The 21,414-nt window shown below is 56.0% G+C and overlaps 1 protein-coding gene across 8 annotated transcripts in view; it reads right to left on the minus strand.

Annotated features, from left to right (window-relative positions):
* Nucleotides 1–643: 643 nt before the first annotated feature.
* Nucleotides 644–21,414, minus strand: part of RASGEF1A (RasGEF domain family member 1A) — a 78,093-nt gene continuing 57,322 nt past the window's right edge. For all 8 annotated transcript variants that reach the window (XM_053585827.1, XM_053585826.1, XM_053585829.1 and 5 more), the window contains 12 exons: nt 11,369–11,572; nt 9,138–9,260; nt 7,168–7,305; nt 6,115–6,336; nt 5,661–5,735; nt 5,286–5,378; nt 4,922–5,024; nt 4,758–4,837; nt 3,849–4,040; nt 3,011–3,134; nt 2,532–2,604; nt 644–2,285 (listed from right to left, as the gene is read on the minus strand). In XM_053585827.1, coding sequence (XP_053441802.1) covers nt 2,261–2,285; nt 2,532–2,604; nt 3,011–3,134; nt 3,849–4,040; nt 4,758–4,837; nt 4,922–5,024; nt 5,286–5,378; nt 5,661–5,735; nt 6,115–6,336; nt 7,168–7,305; nt 9,138–9,260; nt 11,369–11,566 — 1,446 coding nt within the window. In that variant the 5' untranslated portion in view covers nt 11,567–11,572 and the 3' untranslated portion in view covers nt 644–2,260. The remainder of the gene's footprint in view (nt 2,286–2,531; nt 2,605–3,010; nt 3,135–3,848; nt 4,041–4,757; nt 4,838–4,921; nt 5,025–5,285; nt 5,379–5,660; nt 5,736–6,114; nt 6,337–7,167; nt 7,306–9,137; nt 9,261–11,368; nt 11,573–21,414) is intronic.

Consider the following 21,414-nt stretch of genomic DNA (forward strand, 5'->3'; position numbering starts at 1 on the left):
CAGGAGTTGGAGGTTGCTGTGAGCTGTGTGAGGCCACGGCCCTCTACTGAGGGCCATAAAGTGAGACCCTGTCTCTACGAAAAAAATAAAAAAAATCTGTAATGGGAGCACGTCAGGCATCATCTGCCACGGCCTGTGGACAGGAGGAATGGGCAGCCTGAATAAGCGGGGCAAGTTTGGCTTCCCTCTGGCACCTCAGTTCTTGTCCTTCAACTCTTAATTCACCAGCTCCCTAGCGCTCTTGAATGTGACTCATTCCAACAGAAGTGGCCCCATCTAGACCACATTGTGCAGACTGCTCTGCAGGAAGGTGTCAGTAGGGGCTCCCCAACCACCTTGCCCCAGGAGAGACCATCTGGTGAGCCCTGCAGTAAAGGGGTCCTTACAGCCTGGTCTGACTTGGAGTCCCAGACTCAGACCATGTAATACACAGTGAAGCCTTTCGGGGGCTCTTGTTGAGGAATGCAGGACCAGACCCCTCTCCCATACAGCTGTTTCTAGTCTTGCATTAGTATTGGAAAGGCCTATGTCAGAATGTGTTGCCAGCTACAGATGACAGCCCCTTCCTCAGCCCCTCCTTATAAGGTTATGCTGAGCCTGACAGCCTCATCCCGACAGTCCACATCACACACAGCAGGCAAGGCAGGGGAGCGATGTGTTCTTTTATTGATGCAAGTATGTCCAGTCACACCAAAACTGACATCCTGCGTTATGGTACAGCTTTATACTCAAGAGTTCATCTCAGAATACCAAAACATCAAATTTAAGGTATGTTATCAAATTGGGAAAATAAAGTAGCAGACGCAGACACTACTTCAAGTAGAACTGGTCACCCATGAAGTGCACGTGGATGTGAAGGCCCTTGAACACGTGTACAGAAAACGTTCTAACACTGTATTCCAAATATATATTCTCAAGTTTTAAGCCTTTATCTCAAAGACATAAACAAAGCAATATGTACTATCAATATACAATCTGTACTAGCTAGGACGTGGGAAAGTGCAAACACACTGTGACAATACAGTGTAACTATTCTCGCTCTGCCCAGGGCTGCAGTGCAGTGGGCCCAGAGTCACCGTCTCCCCAGGCCAGCCTGTGGGTCTCCAGGCTCTCCACAGAGCTTCGGGAAATGGGACCTGGCCCATCCTTAACCCAGGCTTCCTGAAGCCAGGCATGTGGGGAGGGACAAGGGTAAATAGGGAGACAGACCACCTCTGGCTTTCTGAGGGAGAGCCATCCTGTCCTTGTTCAGTAGGCCCAGGGCTCACACTAGGAGGTCAGACATGGAAAATAGAGTGTGCTCCTCTAGGCTGGGTGTAGAAAAATACCTCCCAGCGCAGGGCAGTGTCATCTGAATGGGCTCCATCAGTTCCAGCATGGTGGATTTTGTGTTTCAGATTCTAATTGTGGGAGGGAACCAGACCTCTAGAACACTGGCTCTTGGGCTTCCCTCTTTGTGTACATGGGCTTTGAGATCAACTCTGCGTTGTCACTGTCCCAGAGCCTGCTTTGGCTCATAACAGCTCAGTGTCTTTCAAACTGACAATTCCACAACTCCCTCCCTTACATTATTTTAGATTTCCTTATTTCTAAAGTGTGTTGGAGAACCATCTGCCAGACACATTCTTATAGAAAATATGCAGCCAGGTGCCCTTGCCCCTCCCTGACCCCACAAATCCCTGACAAAGGAAAATAAAAATGTAAACTTTGGAAAGCCCACACCCAAAGGGCTTCCAGAAGTGTGCAGATGAGACCTTCAGGCCATGGGGCCCCTGCAGGAGCCCTAAGGCCCAGGCTCGGGAGGGCCAGCGCTTCATGGCAGAGCAGGAAGACAGCCCCAGTACCCTCTAAGGCACTAACCCCGACATCAGAGACACTGGCTGGAAAGGCGTCCAAGCAGGCAGGGCTCACGTTGGTTTTGGTTGGGTTTTGTAAAATTTTTTTAAGATGTTAATAATCAAAAGTAGAAAATAAAAATCTACATTTCATCAGAATAAGACGCTATCATGGATGCCATCTCCCATGATACTCTTTCCCCCACCCCTCCCCAAAGCAGGGCCCTGCCCTGTTATTTAAAATAAACAAAAAAACTTTATAAGTGCCAAAGGCTGATGCATGAAATAATTACCATTTTCTTCTCATAAAAGTTATATACAAAATGGACCCCAACCAGTGAGGCCACCTCAGCTCTGCCCACATCACTCGAGGTTCACACTGATTGGTGCGTGTGCTCCATCCACTCTGCAGCTGCGTTGGCACCTCAGGCTCTGTTAAGGAGGGTGGTCCTAAAAGGTGGACACGACAGGCAGTGCTCAGGCCCCCGAGCCGGCAGACAGGCAGGCATGTGTCATGTAGGGGCAGGGCCTGGACCAAACTCGAGCCTTGGCCTCCTGCCCACCAGGTCCCAGGGCCAGCAGCCCTGCACAAGGGCCACTAAGGTGCTCCAAGGCCCTTGTTGGGAGGACAGACCCCAGGTCTACTCCCACTTCTCCCCTTCGCTGTAGACTTGGGTGTCCCTGGAGCTCTCCTACCTGAGGTTCTTCCAGCTGTCCTTCTCCATGTGGTTCTCAGGACCTTCACTTTCAAAGGAGGCGATGAAGAGAGCTGAGAGACAGGAAAGCCCCCTCAGAACCCACGTCCCTGTGTGGCATCTGTGAGCACCCAGTTATCCCTTCCAAGCTAGCAGCTGCGCCCAGGACAAGGGGACAGCAACCCTTGGCTAGACCATACACAGGTCTCCACTGCATGAGGATCCTGGGCTGGCTCTCAGGGACTCTGGGAAGATTCCTTGCCCTGCAACACCTGCCGGACCCTCTAGCCTTTCAAGAGGTCCCTGGAGCCTGACCCTCTGTCCTGTTCTCTGTCCACAACCCCCTATCACACATGCTTTCCCCTGTGAGCTGAGACAGCCTCTTATGGCAGAGAGTAGCCACCAGGCCAGCTCCCAGGTCAGCCTCCAGCAGGCACAGGGCCTGAACAGTGATTTAGGGTAGTAGGGAGCAGCTCTCACCTTCCTCACTATAGATAGGCGCCGTAAGCAGGTAACTCTGAATCTTCTTGTCCTTCTCAAAGGGACACTCCACCTGAGTCCATGTCATAAACTCGTGGATCTGTCTAGAGATCTCCCAAAATTTCTGAAAGGGAAAAGGGCAACTGGTGCTCATATGTCACCTTAAGTTTCAACCCTTGGTCAGTACAGGGGACAAGGGTTTTGACCTCAGTCTGCTGCTCACTTTGCACATCCCAGCAAGACCGGACAGTGGCCCTGTATGGCTGCCCCTGTGGCTGTGGTGGCATGTGGAATGGCATCAGAGCCAACAGGTGTCCTCCAAGGCCACTGTGTCCTGCCCTCTGCCTGAGCAGGGACCCAAGGAGGGCCCCATCTATAACCCTGGCCCCAGGCCACCATGCCCACCCCAGCAGTGACCATAGCATGTCACGTTCTCCCTCTCCAAGGGCTATGCAGCATCCACAGCTCCCACCCTCACCTGTGTGAGGAGGGCGTCTAACAGCTGTGGCCCATCACCTGTCTAATCGCCTCTGTCACACCCTCCCGTCCTTGGCCAGGTGTCCTGAGCCCCACCAGGCAGAGGCTAGAGTCACAGTCCTAAGTAAATATAGTTCCCTGTGACTCCCAGATGCATGACTGGGTCACCTACCCAGAAAGGCAGGGAGCGCCTCACACCTCACGGTCAAACAGTGCCCTTGACCCATTTTGCCACTTTCAGATGTCTCTTCCAAACGTCAGGCAGGGCCCGGAAACCGCAGACCCTGCTGCAGGGCCACTTCCTGGCAGCCACTTTCTGTCTGCCCTGAGCTGTGTTCAGAGCCCAGGGGACTGAGCTCACCTTGAAGTTAATGTGCCCATTGGGGAGGTGATTAGTGTGGATTTTGTGCAGGAAGTAGATGTCCTTAACAAAGAGGTTGAACACAGGGATGACGATCTTCTCCCGACTGCTGTTGGCCATCTGGGATCTCTGCGTGGCCCCCTGCAGGGCTGTGCGGTAGTTGCAGAAGTTGCTGGATGGGTCCATGTGGTGCTGCAGGCCCAAGGAGACCCTGATGAGCATCTGAGGTTGTGCCCCTCACACCCACTGAGGCTGCTCCTCTGCAGGGCTGGAGCCGGTGAATGGAGAAAGCACCTATCCTCTAAGCAGCCCAGGAGTGCGCACAGGGGAGGGATGCACGAAGGTACCTGGTTGAGCCCTGCAGCCAGGGCCTTCCAGGTTTGGGTCCTAGTGTCTCTGGAAAGCTGGACAGAAGTGTCCCAGCCCTGCCTGCAAACCCAGGCCTCACCCTTCTTCCTTCATAACATATGTCAGTACCTCTGAGACCTGACCTGTCCCACAAGATACCCAATGTTTTGTAAAAAATGAACTCTGGGATCAAATGCATCTGGGTAAGGCTGCAGATGGACTTGCCAGATGGGTGGCCAGCCTCTGGGCCACCCAGATGTCCAGGACCAGGAGAAGCTGACCAAGGAAAAAGCTGGTCAGACTCTGCTAGCTCTTGCTGTTCACCTCAGGACTTTTGTCAAACCCTTTATTAACCATTCTCCAGAACTTTGCCTTAGGCAATGCTGAGTCCACGAGAAGTAGCAAGATCCTAGCTGTGAACAGCTTGAGTACTCACCACTTGAAGATGATAGCACCGGGCCAGGTGGAACTTGCCACTATACTTGGAAGCCCCCCACTTCCCCGCTGTCAAGGACCCTTCAGGTGATGCCAGGGAAGGCTCTGTCATGAGCTTGTGCCTACCTCCAAGACGTCAAACTTGGCTGTCTTGACTTTGGACCAGGTTTTCTTCAGCCGTGCCACAGGACTGAGGTTCATGCCAGCTACAGGGAACAGCAAGTAGAGTCACACCAGGGAGGGGTGGAGTCAGCCCCAGACACCCCTATAGCGGGCCCCTAGGCACTCACAGATGATAGCCATCATGGAGTTGAAGTTCCCAATGTTGAAGCACTCTCGGGCCACGTCGATGAAGAACTCCAACATCCGGGTCCGATGCTTCTTCTTCACCACCTAAAAGGCACAGGGTGGCCTCAGCATGGCACCACTGGGGGGAGCTGTTTGCCCCAATGAGGCCCCAAAGAGGACCAGGAGGTGCTTGGGCACAGAGGGAACACAAGATGGGGTATCTGTCATCACTGAAGGAGGCACTGCCACGGTCCTGGCAATGTAACCTCTAAAGTTCCATCACTTAACTTGAGGTGGGGTGGGATTCAGGGCCTCCCTGGGCATGGTAATGGGCACCCCGCCGCGTCTACTGTGGGGTGTCCTTACCCGGCACACCTCTGTGGCCACCAGCATACTCAGGCAGTTGAACCAGTTGTCATAGGCCTCCAGGCTGTAGGTCTTGGTCAGGTCCCCTCGACACTGTGGGGATACTGCAAGTCTCAGGGAACCCAGAGGACCCTGGTTGGACAATGAAGTCCCCATGGCTGGCCTATCCCCCAGGTGACAGCTCAGCCTGCTCCATGGAAGCCCAGTCCACTCCCTGCTGCTCAGCAAAGGGTGCCACCAGCCCCAGGATGAGCCTTCAGTCTTCCCCTCTGCGTCACCTGAACAGTCATCCAAACCTCTGAAGCAGGTGCCAGGTTGGCCAGTCATGTGGCACTGGCTGGGACCCACAGCATGCCATGGGCCTCGGCCACTCACCCTGCGGTTGTCTAGGGAGTCCATGTGGCTGATGATCTGCATCAGGTCCTCAGGGTGGATGCTGCTGACCCTGTCCTGGGGAAGGGAAATAGCAGGGGGAGGGTAAAGAGCCTCCCCTGGAGGAGAGGGACAGACCTGCATGGCTGTGAGGAGCAGGGGCCCTAACTGGGTATAGGCTCTTGGCCTCTTCTTAGGCCAGTCCTCCATCCTGGGGCCACCACGGTCCTCAATGCAGGACAGCACTGCCCCAGTCCCTTCAATTCACAGGGTGGCCATGCTCCTGCAGCTCTGAATACTAGGCACAGAGGCACCGGCCTGAGGCTAGGGACCCAGCTCCCCCCTAATGACCTGGTCTGACTATAGGCCCTGCAGCACTGTGACAAGAGACCCTGGGGTCTGGGGCCCTGCACAGCAGCGGTAGATGTCCTGCCTTCCCGCATGTGGTGGCACTGACCAGCTCGATGTGAGTCAGCTGCTGGGCCAGCACCAGAGGGTCACAGCACACACCCAGGATGTCCTTTTGGGTGGCTGGTGGCTTGGCCTTGAGGACAGGCCCTTTGTCCACAGCTGGTGGCCGGAGCTTCTCTCGCAGTTCCTGGAGCTGGCTCCGGGCAGCCAGTGACAGCAGCAGACTCTGTGTCATCTGGGCAATGGCCTTCTTCACTGTGCCGTTCTCCTGTGGGTGTCAAGAGCGATGAAGGTGACGGCATGCGCCACCAGGAAGGCCACCACCACTATGGGGTGACCCATATGATCTCCGGAGATATGCCTGACCAATGTGAGCCCACATCCCCTATCCAAACCTGCCATGAGCTTGGGACCTTCAAAACAAAGTGGGGTATAGCATGGGCTCTTCTGAGGACTGCTGGAGAAGTGGCTGAGGGCAGGGCAAGGGCTGGGCTTCTGGATCTGAAAAGTGTGGCTGCTTCTCACTGCCTTCCCACAGGAGAAGGAGCTCCCAGAATGGGGCAAGGCATTAGAAGAGCTTCTCCCATAGCCAAGAGCTTCTGCCCCACTGGGTAGGGTCAGGCTGGTATCCCTGGCCTCTCCTGAAGTTCTCCCTGGGCTTTCTAAGCCCTCTGGGTGAATAGGAGCTGCTGAGTACACAGAATTCTTCCATTGTAGGGGGCCCAGTTGCCCCAGGCTTCTCATGTTCCTCTGTATACCAAAGGCCCAGAGTAAGCTGCAAGCCAGGAAACAGACTCTTACAACAGTTTCATGGGCCCCTAATCCAGGAACAAGGGTAGCAAGGACCAGGAGATGGTCGTGGCCACTGGGTTGCAGGGTTTCTGCGTGCAGTGTCATGGGCGAGTCTGGCTGGTTGCTGGCCAGCTGTGCTGTCATCTAGGGGTGGGGGAGATTGAATAAAGCCACCCAGCAACTCTCTTGGGGGAATGACAGGGAAGGGACCCACATATAAAACTGTCCCTGAAGAACCTGCCCTCCTGAAGGCAAACCCCCTACACACAAACCTAGGGAGCCTGGCCAGGGCCAAGGGAGCGCTCACCTCATCACACTGGGTGACACGGTGCGTGATGGCCTTCAGCTCAGCCATGGCCTTCTCGTCTTGGAAGTCATAAGGGAAAGCTTCTGTCCACTCTTTCAAAAGCTGCACAATCTTGGCTGAGAAGGACTTCAGCTTGGCCTGGGGCAGTAGAGCATAGAGTGAGGCCCCATGGGCCAGACTGGGCACCAATATGGCAATTGGGGCAAGCTGCTCCCACCCCCAGGGGCCTCTGCTGGGCATATCCCCCATCTGTGTGCCACCGGTAGTTTTGCCATACCTGCACCATTTAGACTCCTGTTTGTTTCGCTCCCCTTAAATTGCCTTTCTTTCTCACTTAAACTCATTCTCAACAAGCCTACATGGCATGTCATTACATGACATAGAAAACTAGTTCTATTTGCTATAATTAGCAGTTACCCATAAAAAGAGCATAGTGAAAAGCAAGCAAAATCAGGTTAAATAAGACTCTTGTCTGCCCCCTCTCGGCTAAAAGCAGATTGTCACGTTCTGGGGAAACGGGGGTGTGACTCTGGCGCACATGTCAGGAAAATCTGCCTAGGCGTCCAGGCGTTGCTCCAGTCCACATGCACTGAAGGCCTGGCCCCGGCACCCATCACAGGGCCGAGGGGACCGGGCACAGGACGCGGCCGCCTCCACGCTCAGCCCTCTCCGCCATGACGGCTCCCACCAGTTCAGGAGATGCCTGTACGGCCTCCGCCCACGGGAGGGGAGAGAAGGGGGTGCCATGTGCTCGGCCCCTGCGACCCCACTGACTCATTAGAATGCTCCCACGGGCCACAATCCCTACTGCGACGGGCCAGACTCCAACCCAGATCCTCCCACCCCGACCCCTGCCCAGCAAGGCAAGGCCACGCCCCTAGCCCTGACCCAACCCACATCCCCCACGCTGGACCTGGCCCAACCGGATACCTGCCCCAAGCTCTCAGCCCTGCAGGGTCTCTTTATGCGTTTGGCCACTCTCCCGTCCACACTCCAGTGCATAGTGGCTGGACAGCTGGAGCCTACCACGCCCACACCTCATGGGAACTAGAGGCTGGCATTCTCACCTCAGCCGTGTGCCCACGGGCTCACCCAGGCGCCTTCCTCTCTAGCTCCTCCTGACCCTCAGCTTGGAATCTTACCTCCCCCAGTCACCTATTCTGGCTTTCTTCCACCTGCTCCTTCAGGAGCCGTTCCTGACCCTGAGGCTGAGGCCAGAGCCCATCTCTGTCCCTGCCCAGCAGCAGTCTGAGACCTGCTGGACTGTGTGGGCTGGCAGGTGCTCCAGGACGTACCACCTGGCACCAACACTGAGGAGACTAAGGGCACCATCCGTTCCCTGGCTTTTTCTGCAAACCTCCAGCTGCAGGAGGCCAGGCCACAGAGGGCTAGAAAGCCAGGGGATGGTCACCAGCAAACGAAGCCAAGCCACATGCTGTGACACTCAGTTCCACAGGCACACCCACCACCGGACCATGGGCTTTTGGAAGCCTCACCCCTACTACAACCCTGAAGGGCTCAGGGCAGAGCTGTGGTCCCTTGCCCCTCAGCACTGTAGAAGCCTGGCTCAATCCCAAGAGACAAATAGCCCTATTAGGGTTCCTGAAACCCTGTGCTATGAGCAAGTGGCACGGGCAGAGCTAGCAGCCACCCAGGTCCCAGTGGCTTTTCCACCAGCAGTAGCCAGATCCTCCTTTTCAGGGATCCTGGCATTGACCAGGAGGACTGGCAGGGTGTCGTGGGACCCTTCTGGGCACTGCCCACCACCAGCATCTCCTTCCAGTAGCCTGTGAGGAAGGCTCGTCATGTGGGCACCAATCCTGTGCACGAGGAGCCATGTTGCTCTGACCCCATTGTGGCTCGGCCACACCCGGGCCTGCCCTCCCACCCCCAACTCTGAACACACTTCTCATGTGGGCACCGGGTAGCCAGGAGCCAGCCAGCAGGCATCCCGTTTTCGGCAGCCTTACCTTCTCAGGCCCAGCCTCCAGCTGCTGCCTCTGCTCCAGGCAAATCTGCCCCACTCGGGCCAGCAGGTCATGAGGGGGCATGAAGACTCGGGAGCTCAGGAGGAACGTGAAGATGTACGTCCTCTGAAGATAAGAGACAGGGCAAAGAGACAGTGAGGTTTGGCGAGGCAGACCCCCATGTGGGTTTGCAGCGTGGCCTCCCATGACCAACCATGCTGGTGACCGGCGTCCCAGGCTACACCTGCAGGGCCTTCCTTCTCCGTCTCTGCCACTGCACTCCCACCTACCCCGAAGGCACAGCTCCCCTGACTCCCACAGCTCTCCCATAGCTTCTGGCAGTCTTGGTCTACTGGAAATTCTCCAGAACCTTGTATCCTACCCCACAGTGGGGGGTAAAACCATCCATAAGTATTGATGCTCCCTGCTGCCTCTCCAGACCCTCTCCTGCTCTGCCGGAAGGTCAGTGGGTATGACCTCCTCCCAAGAGCATGGCCAGAGAGGGCACAGCCTAGTGGGGCCCCTGCTCTGCCTCTGAAGAGCTATGGGCTTTGATTCCAACTGCCACACAGGGCTTCTCCATAACAAGTCCTCTTAACCCCCTCACCGGGATCTTTATGGTCCCGACTGAAAGAGCCCTGCCCTGTCAGTGCCTACGGGCTCTTCATACTAGCCCCTGCCTACAACAAGGTGGATTTGAAAAGGGGAGCTGTTTGGGGCTTGGACCTACATGCTGGATGGCCAAGACCCTCTTACTCCCTAGCCTGAAGAAGCAGGTTTTCCTTGCTCCACCTGAAGCAGGCTCGGCCTAGCTTGCAGAGAACACAGATCTCCTGGGGCAGGACTCAGGGGCCTGGGCCCCCATCAACCCACTTTGTGGCATTGGTGGCTCCTCTAACCGCCCAGAAATTTCCTGTGACCTGCCCCATACCATGCAGCACAGGGGCTCAGGAGTCTCAGCTGCAGGTGGGATTCCCAGGGTCCTCCTTCTAAGCAAGAGCCCCGAGGCATCACACCACAGGGCTCTTAGCCAAAGGTGGGGGCACCCACTGGAGGAGCCTGCACATCTCCAAGCATTCATCCTCAAGTATCTGGCTGCCCTGCATGTTGGATGGCAGCAATGACAGAAGGGTGGGGGAGGGAGAGGACCCAGGAGCTCAGCAGATGAATCAATGCCCACCTGGACTTTGTTACCTCTGCCATTCCTCTGTTCTCTCCTGGGAAACAGGTCAAGATCCCAAGACAATGTTCTAGGGACTACACTCAGTGACAGTTAGCTAAGGTGGTACCTCTGGGGCAGGCCAATAGGAGGCAATTCCTTCCACAGACTGGAGGGCCTATGGTCTTTCCCTGGGCTTCTTCAGGGCCTTGGGCCCCTCCCCTGCACTCAGCAGGTGTGTGTGTGTGTGTGCGCGTGCGCGTACACACCACAAACACCAGCCCGAAAAAGGCCTCACAGGGCTTACACAAAGGGCAGAGGATGGGTAAAGGAGTGGACAGCACAAAGCAAGTCCTCCCAACCCAGGGAGGATGCAGGAGGCCTGGCGGAGGGAGAAGCTGAGCTGACTCTCCAGACCAGCAGGATGGCTGCCCACAGGAGGAAGAGGAGGGCACAGGGAGGGCAGGACTGGGCCCTTGCAGAGGAAGGACGCTCAGCTCACAGAAGGGAGCAGGCAGCGGCAATGCCATTATTGCTAAGGGACATCACCTTTCAGAGGCAGAAGAGAAGCCCCACTTGACAAAGGAATGTTTTCTCAGTTTCAAGAATGTATAAAGCCATCTTGAGGCAAAGAGGGAGGATTTGAGTTGTTGAAGAACAGTCCTGTGCTCACAGTCCTGCTCCCCTGCTCCTCCCTGCCCTGGGCTGTGGGGTGGGGGTGGGTGGGTAGGATGGGCGGTCCTCTCTTCATTCTGTACCACCTGGGTTTATGCACAAACAAGCTTCCCAGCTCAGCTGATGGCTCCAGGACTCAGGCTGCCCTCGCCAGGACTCTTTAAACTACTCTCCCTCCCCAGGCCCTGCCCAGCGCTCAGGCCCCTACAAGTCCCTCCACCTGCCTGGGGACAGCAGCAGAGAAGTTACCTTGGGCCCCACTACCCTACTCCTCCTTAAGCTCCGCCCAGTTCTGCCCTTTGCTTGGGCCTCCTGGTCCTTTCCTCCCTCCCAGAAGCAGCCTCCCCCGGAGCCCAGGTCTCCCCCATCAGCTGTACCTCCCAGGGCCCCAAGCACTCACATCAGGGTAATAGTCCACCGTGGGGACCAGGTGCTCCATTAGGGCCTCCAGGGACCCAGAGATGAGGCGTCCGTCTTGGAAGATGAGGTCCCCGGAGCCACCGCTGGCCCCGCCTCCCCGCTCCCCCATGCCAGGCTGCACCTGTCCGCTACAGCTGGGCCCAAGGAAGCCAGAGAAGACAGCAGACGTCTGGGGCATAGTTTCCTGGGTGAGAAGTACAAGGCAGTGAGCCATCAAAGGCATTTCCACGAGGCCTGCTCCCAGGCGGCCTGCAGCCTGCATGGTGCATGGGTGTACGGTGAGCCCCCGCAGTGCCAGGCAGGGCACCCCCACCAGGGGCAGACCCCGCAGTGGTCCCCAGCTGCTGCACAGCTGCTCCATGTTTCTTCACACCTGCTCCCTGCTCACTAGCGCTAGGGTTCCATCCAGTGGAGAACTAGAGAGAAAATGCAGGAGGAGGCACAGGAGCATGTGGTGGGTGATCAGGGCAGTCCAGGTGAGGCGGGGCTGGAAAACTGGTGTTAGCCCTACAACTCCCAGGGATGAGAAAGTAATACTCTCAGGGTGCTGAGGTCCTGATTCAGTGTGTGTACAGGGCTCAGCAGAGAGAGTGCCAGGTGCTGTTTCTCTGATAGAGACGAGAACCCATCCATGGGCCTTGCCACAGCCCAGCCAGAGACTGTTGGGTCAAGTGGTCAGAGGATCAGGACCACACTGGTCCCAGGCTGAGCATGTGAGAGCAGGGCTTGGAACTTGCTTTTGGACTTGCAGCATCTGAATGCCCTGGGGATACAGATGCTTCATGCTCATCCTGGGCTGTCCACTGCGGGATAACCCATAGTTACAGGGTTCAGGATACCCGCCTCACACTGCAGCTGAGCTCTCATGAAGCCCAGGGCACTCTGAAACACTCTCGACCTCAGTTTCCCCAATGCCTACACCTGAGAGGGGCCAAGTGGGGACAAAGCGATGTGGTGTTTGCCAGCTAAGGCCTCTGAAGCTCATGCCCGAAAGACAAGTGTGGCTCATCCCAGCCTTAACTGGCACACTTAGCCAGTCACTGCCAGTTCACCCTCTGAGGAGAGGCAGGCACAGGGTGTAGGCAGCTGGGTGGAGCAGCGGAACCAGACCCTTCGGCCACAGCAGGGCCACAGACAGCCTCGACTGCATGGGCTGCCTCACTGCTGTCGCTGGCAGGTAGGTGTACTGCCCCAGGACTAGTCTCCCAGCTGCAGCCCAAAGCCGCACTGCCACGGTGGAGCATGTTATTCAGAAAACAGTGGAAAATAAACTTAAGACTCTGTGACTCCCTGAACAGCTCATGGGCACTCAGCACTAGCTTTTTAGACAAGGCAAACCTCTGAGCCATTCTGACCTCGGGTCCCCCGGTGTGCAGAGCAAATGGTAACTATGTTACTTCGCTGCCATTTGAGGACTGTGGGTCACTGCCTTACTAGCCCAGGGCCGACTGCCCACACCATAGCACTTCACTATACCTTGCACCAGGGAAAAAGGATGTCTGACCCAGATGATGCTGGTTTCCTTACCACACATCTGAAGGGTTCCTTGAAATTCTTCGAAAATCCTTTGCTAGGAGGGCAAGAGCTCAGGGAAAGTCTCCAGAACAAGGTGGGTGTGGGCCCCCAGGCTCTGTGCTGCCCTCACCCCAGGATGGGGAGCAGGTGTGGTACCGATTCACAGAATGTTCCCCTCAAAGCTGGGCCAAGCCCCAGCAGAGGTGGGGTCTGCTTTTGTGCACCAACAAGCCCTCTAGGGGCTTCTGTAGCTACTCAGGCCCCAGAACTACTGATGTGAGCAAACCCTTCATTTTTCAGGTGAAACTGAGGCCCAATGGGAAGGATTTCAACTAAGGAAATCTTAAGAGTTCCACGTCCAGCCCTGTATGGCCACCTCTAGGAAGCCTCCCTGGGTTAATCCCAAACTGTTGATCCTCTAGGCCAAAAGTGGCTGTTCTCATTTGCCTTTGTGTCCTCTGGCCAGCCAAGAGTGGGGCTCAGTAACCACTTGTGCACTTAAATAATGAAGGGGGTTCTGTATTCCTTTATGACTTCTAATAAAAGTCCTATCTTACCACTGAAAAAAAGAAAAAAATAATAATGATGAAGGGGGGCTCCCTGGCACCTCATCACCCTTGCAGCCCATAGCTACTATGCACTGTGGCGCAACCTCCCTAAGGTCACATGGTTCTGGGTTCAGAAGGTGACTGGCAAGTGGTAACCTTGGTCAGCAAAGCCCCCTCACCCTAAGCTCCCTATGGTCATCAGAGATGACGTTTTCCAAGCTTCTGGTCATCCCTGCTGCAGGGGCAGTGGGTTGCACTGATCAGGAGGCACAGTGGGGGAGCACATGCTAACACCCCACTAACTCACATAGCCTGGGCCCGGTCTGTAGGGAGACCTGCCTCCTGCTGAGATGCCTGCCTGCAAGACCAGGAGGGAAGCAAGCCTGGGAACTCAGCCCACCGGTCAGCTGTCAAAGAGGAGAGGGCAAGCCAAGCAGTAACAGGTCATCTCCAAGGGCGGGGCCTGAGGAGGGGTCCAGCAGAGGTTCAGAATCCTCCCAGGGAATCAGCAGAGCCCACAGAAGCCACGTGACTTGGCCCAAGGGGTAGGGGCACCCCAAGATCTTCCTATCCTGCCTTCCCTGAGAGCCATCTGTGGATGCTTCCCATGGCTGGGTCTCCCTCAGCCCACAACCTTGCAGGTCCTGGGGATGTCCCCCTCCCCATCCAGTCTCAGTCCCTAGAAGGGTCCACTCCCTGCTAGTCACAGAGCTCTTCGAGGAGGGTCTCCAGGTTGAGTCCTGAGAGGAAGAGGCAGGTTCCCCGCGTGGCTCCTCCTGGGTGGAACAAAGCTCACTCTTGAGTCAGAGTCCCAGCCCTGTGACGGCCAGCTATGTGCTCCTGGGTGGTCTATCCAGTCCTTGACTTTCTCAGCCGTCAAATGAGGATTACAGTACTTCCTCTGCTGGGCCCTCTGCTTGGCATCATCGCTAGCCACCCTGACCCTGAAGAAAAGTCCCTTCTTTTCTTGCACTAGATCCTCCTCCTCCTGCCCAGCAAGAGCAGGAACTGTGACTTACGGCTGCACCCCTGTGTGTCCACCCCTTACCAGCCCCCTTCTTGGGGAAGGGGTCACTCAGGGTCGAGTCCTGGGGTCTCTGAGCTGGTCTCGGGAGGGAGCACTGCATTAACAGCGACCACACTGCAACAGCAGACAAGGCACCAAGTACTTAGTATATTAAGGGTTAGAGTTGAATCATCTTTCTTTTCATAGTAACCCCCCCGCCCCCTCCCCAGGCATTACTCTCCGCACACCACACACCACAGGTGAGGACAAGGCACAGCGGGCTAATAGCTGCCCCAGGACACAGCACGTTCAAACCAGGCCAGCAGCAAAGGCAGGCAGGGGGCCCCGAGTCTGAGCCTGGCTCAGCCACTTGTCGTGGCTTTGTAAGGATCCTCACCCTCTTGTAGCCTTAATTTCCACATCTACAAAATAGGCACAGGGAGTGCTAGATCAGAGTTTCTGGCAGGATCAAACGAGCCTGTTGTGTAAAGAAGGCGGCACTGGATGCATTTCCCCAGCCCCAGTGAGCTGTGCCCCACTGGTGTGGTTGCTCGGTGCCCAGGACACAGGTGCCATGAGTTCTAGACACACTGGCCCTTCCTGGAACAGCAGTACCATCTTTGGGTCAGACACCTTGTGGGAGTGAGCCCAGCATACACTCCGGGATGCTCAGCAGCACCACCCGGTCAACTGTTAAAATGCAGAGTCTTGAGTTCCAGACCAGGCCTGCTGGGTCAAATCTGTATCTGATTGGTGTGCAGGTGGGTGAGGGCCCAGGAAGCCCCTTCCAAGAGTTTCAGCCTACAGGTGAACTGTGCCAGCTACACTAGGTCAGCGACCTCGGCTGTGGCTGCCCACCTGTGTCACCTGGGGACTGCTCATGGACTCACTACTGGGTGGGCTCCCACCAGACCCTGATTTAACTGGTCCTGGGGACAGCCCAGGCACTGGCATTTCCTCAGGTTTTCCAGGGTCAAATGGGAGCAGGAAGCACAGGAAGCCTCTGTGCAGGGCTGGCACAGTGGCACCCTCACCTCTGCCCCAAGTTCAACCAGGGCTGGCCTAGACAAAGCAGCAGTCCCTTTATAGGGAGTGGGGAACAAGTTTGCACCGCAGCCTCCTCTCAACTCCTTGCAGCTCCTCCTGTGTACAGGCAGGAAGGCAAGTGCCTTCTAATTATAGACCTAATCAACTCAGAAAACACGTGCTCACAGGAGGTGGGTGAAAGTGACTCACTGTCCCCTTGAAGACAGGCCTCACCTCCTGCACCCTCCCCCACAGGGCTGCTAGAGGAAAGGGCAGGCCCAGCCACCTAGTGCCCAGGCCCAAGCAACCAGGCAGAGAGGGGCCTCCTTCATCTTGGAGTGGGTTTACATGGCCCTCCATGGGTACCATCAAGGAAGGGCATCCTCCCTGTAGCAGGGCCTGAATCCTGACTGGGCCTGAGGGTGCAGGCAGCCAGGTGAGAAGGCCACAGCCCTGCCCTGCACAGCCAGAGCGGCACTGTGGGTGGCTGGGGTGCTGGGAGGTTGTATCCAGCCAGGCCAGAGGGAAGGTGGGCAAAGCACCAAGGCAGAGGGGCATCTTGCGCTGCTGCACTGCTGCCCTCTCCCCAGATTCCCCTGCCTGACTATAGCCGTCCTAGCCCTCCAGGCTTAGCCCACCTGGCACATCTGCTGTTGTTCCTCACAGCCTGAAGGGGTTCATGGGGTCCTACGGCTGCCCTGCCACGGTCTAGCACAAGTGACACTGCTCTGGGAATCCCGCATGGGGTCATGGGGCCCCCAGCCTTTCATGCCCTTGTCTGCACCCTGAATGTGTGAGTCATTTCTCATAGCCCTGCAGGCCCTGGGCCCAAGACTATAGTGGAGCCAGGAGACACATTCTGTCTCTGTGTCCATGGAGAAGCCTCTGAACTGTTCTGAGCCTCGAGTTTCCTCAGCTGGAAGTTGGATTTCTTGTCCCATCTCCCTGCAGGGCTGTGGGAGGGTTAAGTGAGAAGGCAGAAGCTGATGTGGTTGTGTGCCTGGTACCAGATGTGGCCATGTGCCACCCACATCTGTGCCACACCTGTGCCTTGCCTCAGTGGCACCCAAGTGGCCCAGCATCAGCTGCTACCACTTTTGACCTTTGGTTTCCAATCTATTGCCCCTGATCTAGGGCCTCAGTGCTGTCAGCATACACTAAACTTCCTGCCCTGAGACATCAGACGTACAGATGCACAGGCCCAGGTGTACAACCCTGAAGTCAGGGCTGGGGCAGGTAAGGCCCTGTGGCCATGAACACCTGTGAGGCACACTTCCACTCATGCGGCATGGGCACAGTGCGTAAACCCCTTCCTCACCCCAGATGAACTATTTTGAGACACAGATGCTTCAAAGAGCCTCCCCAGTGATGTCAGTGTGACCAACTGATGAGCACCCCTCCCCCCAGGATCTCACCCCGTGTTTCTCAGCCTCCTGCTCCTCAACTGTAGTCCCCAGTGAAGTATTCCCACACAGGCCTTTGCATCAGTGCTGACCTCCAGGGAAGCCAGGCTTGGAGAAAGCAGTCATTTGTTTCTGTGCTTCTGTGACATCCAGAATAGTCACATGCTGATGGCTCCAAGGTACCCAGAGAGTGACGGGTATGGAGCCAAAAACACACACACATGGGGGCCAGGCCCCCCCCCCCAGCTGCTGTCTGGGACAGTTACTCCCTCTGTGTAAGAAGCAGGGGCCACATTGTCACAGCTGACACTGACATCTGAACTTCATAGCAGCTGCTCCCAGGGTTCTGCACAGCCTGGCTGAGCAGCTGTGGGAACACAGCCCTCGATCTGTGGGGTCCTTTCCAGCAGGTCCATTCTGCAACTCTGGATTGGGACAACTCAGGTGAGAGGCCCCTTTTAGGGACATAGCCAGAAATGTTAGCTTCTGAGTGCTCACAGCTCCCCAAAATTCACACACGTAGGTACACACAGGTACGTGTGCACATGTGCACACAGGTACACAGTAGGTGCCCCTACCCCCTCACATCTCTGCACAGCTGCATAGAGGGCCTGGAGAGGGGGAAGAAGGGGAAGAGCAGTACGGTGGATGGAGGAGCCAGGATCTGAGAGACTTTCAAGCCTTTTAAGAGATTAAGAGCAAAGACCTCTGGTAGCCCCAGTGCAATGCAAGATCCTGGGAGAGACAGAAAAGAGTATTTAGGAAGTTTATGCAGAAGAGTATGAGCAAAAGTGCCTTTTGCAGCCTCTTCAAAGAACTTAAGGATTTTAGTAGCACTCACTGCTGTGATGCTCCCCAGTGAAGCACAGGGGAGGAAGGCATCTGCCTCTGGCCACATGTGTGCAAGAGCCAGGTGCATGCCCCAAGAGAGGCTGCCAGGCACTGTCCCGACCTGGGTGCATGTTTTCTTCCACTCACAACTCCAGTTGTATGTGGGACAAGCCCAGAGACCCTGCATCCCATCCCATCCCTCCAGGGGCCCCTGGACCCCTGACAGCTGCAGCTGCAATGGAGGCCCAGATGGTTCCAGGCCAGGGCCAGAGCCTACTGGGAGCGTTGTCTTCATGTACACTCCAGGGCATCCAGGCTTGGCTAACAGCTCTGTCCTTTCCTACTACCCCGTGCATGAAGGGTGCCCAGAGACAGTGAAAGCCCAGCAGGGCAGGGAAGGCCTGACTCTGCCAGTGGTCTCATAAAAGACTCCCACAGCTGAAGTTGCCACAAATAAGTTATTGTACTTAAATACACTTAGGTAAGGAATATAAATTAATGTAAATTATGTGGATTCCAGAGGAATACCCAGTTACTGCACAGTCCTCCTGCAGGGGCATTCCTTCCCATGCCTATCCTGGACAGCCCTGCACCCTACGGAGGGGTCTGCTTTCATAGGGACATGCCCTTGGCTCTCACCTCCCGATTCCCATGAGGAAGGTCCCTGTCCAGGAACAGGGCCTGTGGGCCTTCAGCTCGCTACTTCACATGCTTTACTGTGTAGAGCTCTGGGCAGGAAGGGACTCAGTGACCAGATTGGGCAGGGGACTTATCCCTCAGGAGCCACATGGGAGGGCCTTGGCCTGCCCTGTCGTGGGCTTTCCTGAGACTTAGGACCCAGTTGCCTGCTGCCAACCTAGTTATCTGCTCTCCAGGACAAATCCTGGGAAAGGGGGTGCAGGTCACTGAGCACTCACCACCCCTGTCCTGGCACATTTGCATAGAGCACGTCTGTCCAGCCTCCCAAAAGGGGATGAGGGAGAAATGTCAAAAGGTGGCCCCAAAGGGCAACTGGCCAGCCTCAAACACAGCAGAGTGGACACAACAGCCTGAGAGGAGATGGGATCCTACACAGCTGGACAGGGACAGGATCAGGCCTTCATTCAACTCTATAGGGAGGAGCTGTCTAGGGCACATTCCCAACACACAGTCAGAATTCTAGGACCCCATTCTAGATCCTGGAGTCTGCCGACCTGGAACCTTCTGAGAAATGGTAGAAGTAGGGATAAGCTTTCATTTGACTAACCAGGTTGTCCTCAAGATGTTCATCAGCAAGACACAGAGCCAGTCGTGTGCTGGGCATTGTAGACTTCTCTCATTTAAATGAAATTTTCTCATAACCCAGGGAGGCAGCCCAGAGAGGCCCATTTCTCACAAGGGGGCACCTAGACTCAGCCCACAGGACCAGCTGAGGGTCCAGCTAGTCAGGACCCCCATGAGGCTTCTCAGGCAGGCAGTGATGGACAGGTCTGCCCAGCCCTGCCTGCCCCACAGCCTTGCTTTACCCTGGACTGCTATTTCTTCTCAACATTGTCTCTAAGTGTTCCCAGAAGGGTCATGACCCTGTGTACCTCAGAGGGAGGCTGAAGCCATTGCCCAGACACGTGGCAAATGCACATTCCCACAACACTCTGCGTATGATTCCAGGGTCTGACAGGCTTCCAGAAGCTCATCTGTGGACCCCAAATTAAGAAACCCAGCTTCCTGGAAAACTGGGACAAAAATAGCCCTCGGGCCCCATTTTGCATGAGTCCCAGGAATCTGCCAAGAGGAGGAAGACAGGCACGAGCCAGCCCCCTGCCTCTGCCAGGCTTAAAGAGGGGGGCTTCTTTCTGAGGCAGCACATGGGCTTCTATTTTTTAAACTACTCAACAAAAACGGAGACTATTTTTAGCTCAGCAAGCTGCAGGGCATCACAATTAGCAACTGAAAATTACACATCTTGCCTGTCTCCCCTCTGCTGGCTGGGAGGAGAAAGAGAAAGTGCTCCTGTGAGGAGCTGGGAGCCAGCCCTGTGCCCAGACCCCGGTGGGCCCCATAATGAAGATGACAGACTCAGGGGCCACAGCAGTGTGAGAACCATGCCTGCTACTGGGACCTGGGCCAGTGACACGGGACACAACAAATGGGACCCCAGTTGCTCTTCAAGAGCCAACCGTCTGGTTCTCCAAAATTGTTGGCACTAGGGTCAGTAGGGGGTGCAATGTTCCCCAGAGCCCTTACTCCTTGCCCATTCATTCATTCATAGTCAGTAAGAACCTGCCTAGATAGTGGAGATACACCAATGAAGGAAGTGGAACTCTCCGGATCACAGGGCACCAGGGGAGCCTGGCAGGCCACACAGATAATGACCTTAGATTACAGGTTAGAGAAGGACCAGTACTCTGGACAGAGGAAGGGGAGGAGAAAGAGTCAGAAGAATGGGGCAGGGAAGATATTAACCTTAACTTCAGCCTCCCTGCTCTGAAATCTGAGCAAAGACTTAAAGGAGACTTCTGGAAAAGAGAGAATGAGGTGAGAAGGGGGAAAGGCTGGTGCCAAGGCCTGTGAGCCTTCTCTCCCGTTCATTCTCTGGCAAGTCTCCCTGGAGCCCTTCCTGTCAGGTTCACTCACTCCCAAACAAGCATTTACTGACTACCTACATGTAAACAGGGACTTGAATGGGAATCTAGGGACCTCCTCTGTCTGTCCAACCCCAGCCTGTCCCCTCCCCAGCCTGAGTTCATGTGGACTGGTCAAGAGTGGAGGCAGCTGTGCCTCCTTTGCCACCCCCCTGCCCCACCCCTCTTCCCCACCTCTCTGATCCTGCTGTCCCGGAACTGGGTTCGCAGGGCAGACAATGCAGGGAAAGAACATGGCTGGCCACGGTGGTGCCTCTGGGGTCCCACCTGCATCAGGGGCACTGAGAGAGGAGGAGAAATGCAGTGGGGACTGCTCCAACTACCTGGGTCCCACTAACTGGCAAAGAAACCCAGGTTGGGATAGCCTGTGGCCACTGGGAGACAAACAGGTGTCTGGAACCTCGGCTGGTAAAGGCAGAGGCTGGAACCCAACCCTATGGGTGCCACCCTGGGGGTTGGGGAGGGGGAGGGGTGTCCGCCCCATAAAGCTAGCTGGTGCTCTGATCTGATACCCCCGTCATGGACACCTCAGTGTCCGTGATGCACACACCCTCTCCTTCTAACTCTGGAACTACTATAGTCTCTCAGAGCTAGGTCTGTGGTCTCAGGTGCCAGGCAACTTGAACTAGGGTCCTCCATCTCCACCTGAGGCCAGGTGGGTGCCTGCACCCAGGTCCTCCCCAGCTCTGCAAAAGAGCTTCAGATGATGTGCCAGTGGCCCAGTCCCCTGGGCATCATCTGCACCACACACAAGTGACACCTGCCTAAAAGAGTCTGCAGCTCAGTTCTCTGTTACTTCTAGAGACTTCAGTGAGTGCAAGGAGGGCCTAGAGCCAGGCAGGGCCTTGAACCACACCCTGCCTCTGCCCCAGGGGCCCAGGCCCACCCTTGCCCCAGGTGGTGGCTCCTGAACCACACTGAAGCCACTTCCCCAAGTTCCTGCATCCACCTCCCACGCCCCCACTCCACGGCTAATGGCCCCCAACAACCCCACTTGGACTCAGACACTCCTGTCCCGGAAGCTTCCTCCTGGGGATGTTCTTCCCTTACCAAACTCCAGCTCTCAGACCTGCCCA

The sequence above is a fragment of the Nycticebus coucang genome, chromosome 3 (assembly GCF_027406575.1).
Source record: "Nycticebus coucang isolate mNycCou1 chromosome 3, mNycCou1.pri, whole genome shotgun sequence".
Lineage (NCBI taxonomy): Eukaryota > Metazoa > Chordata > Mammalia > Primates > Lorisidae > Nycticebus > Nycticebus coucang.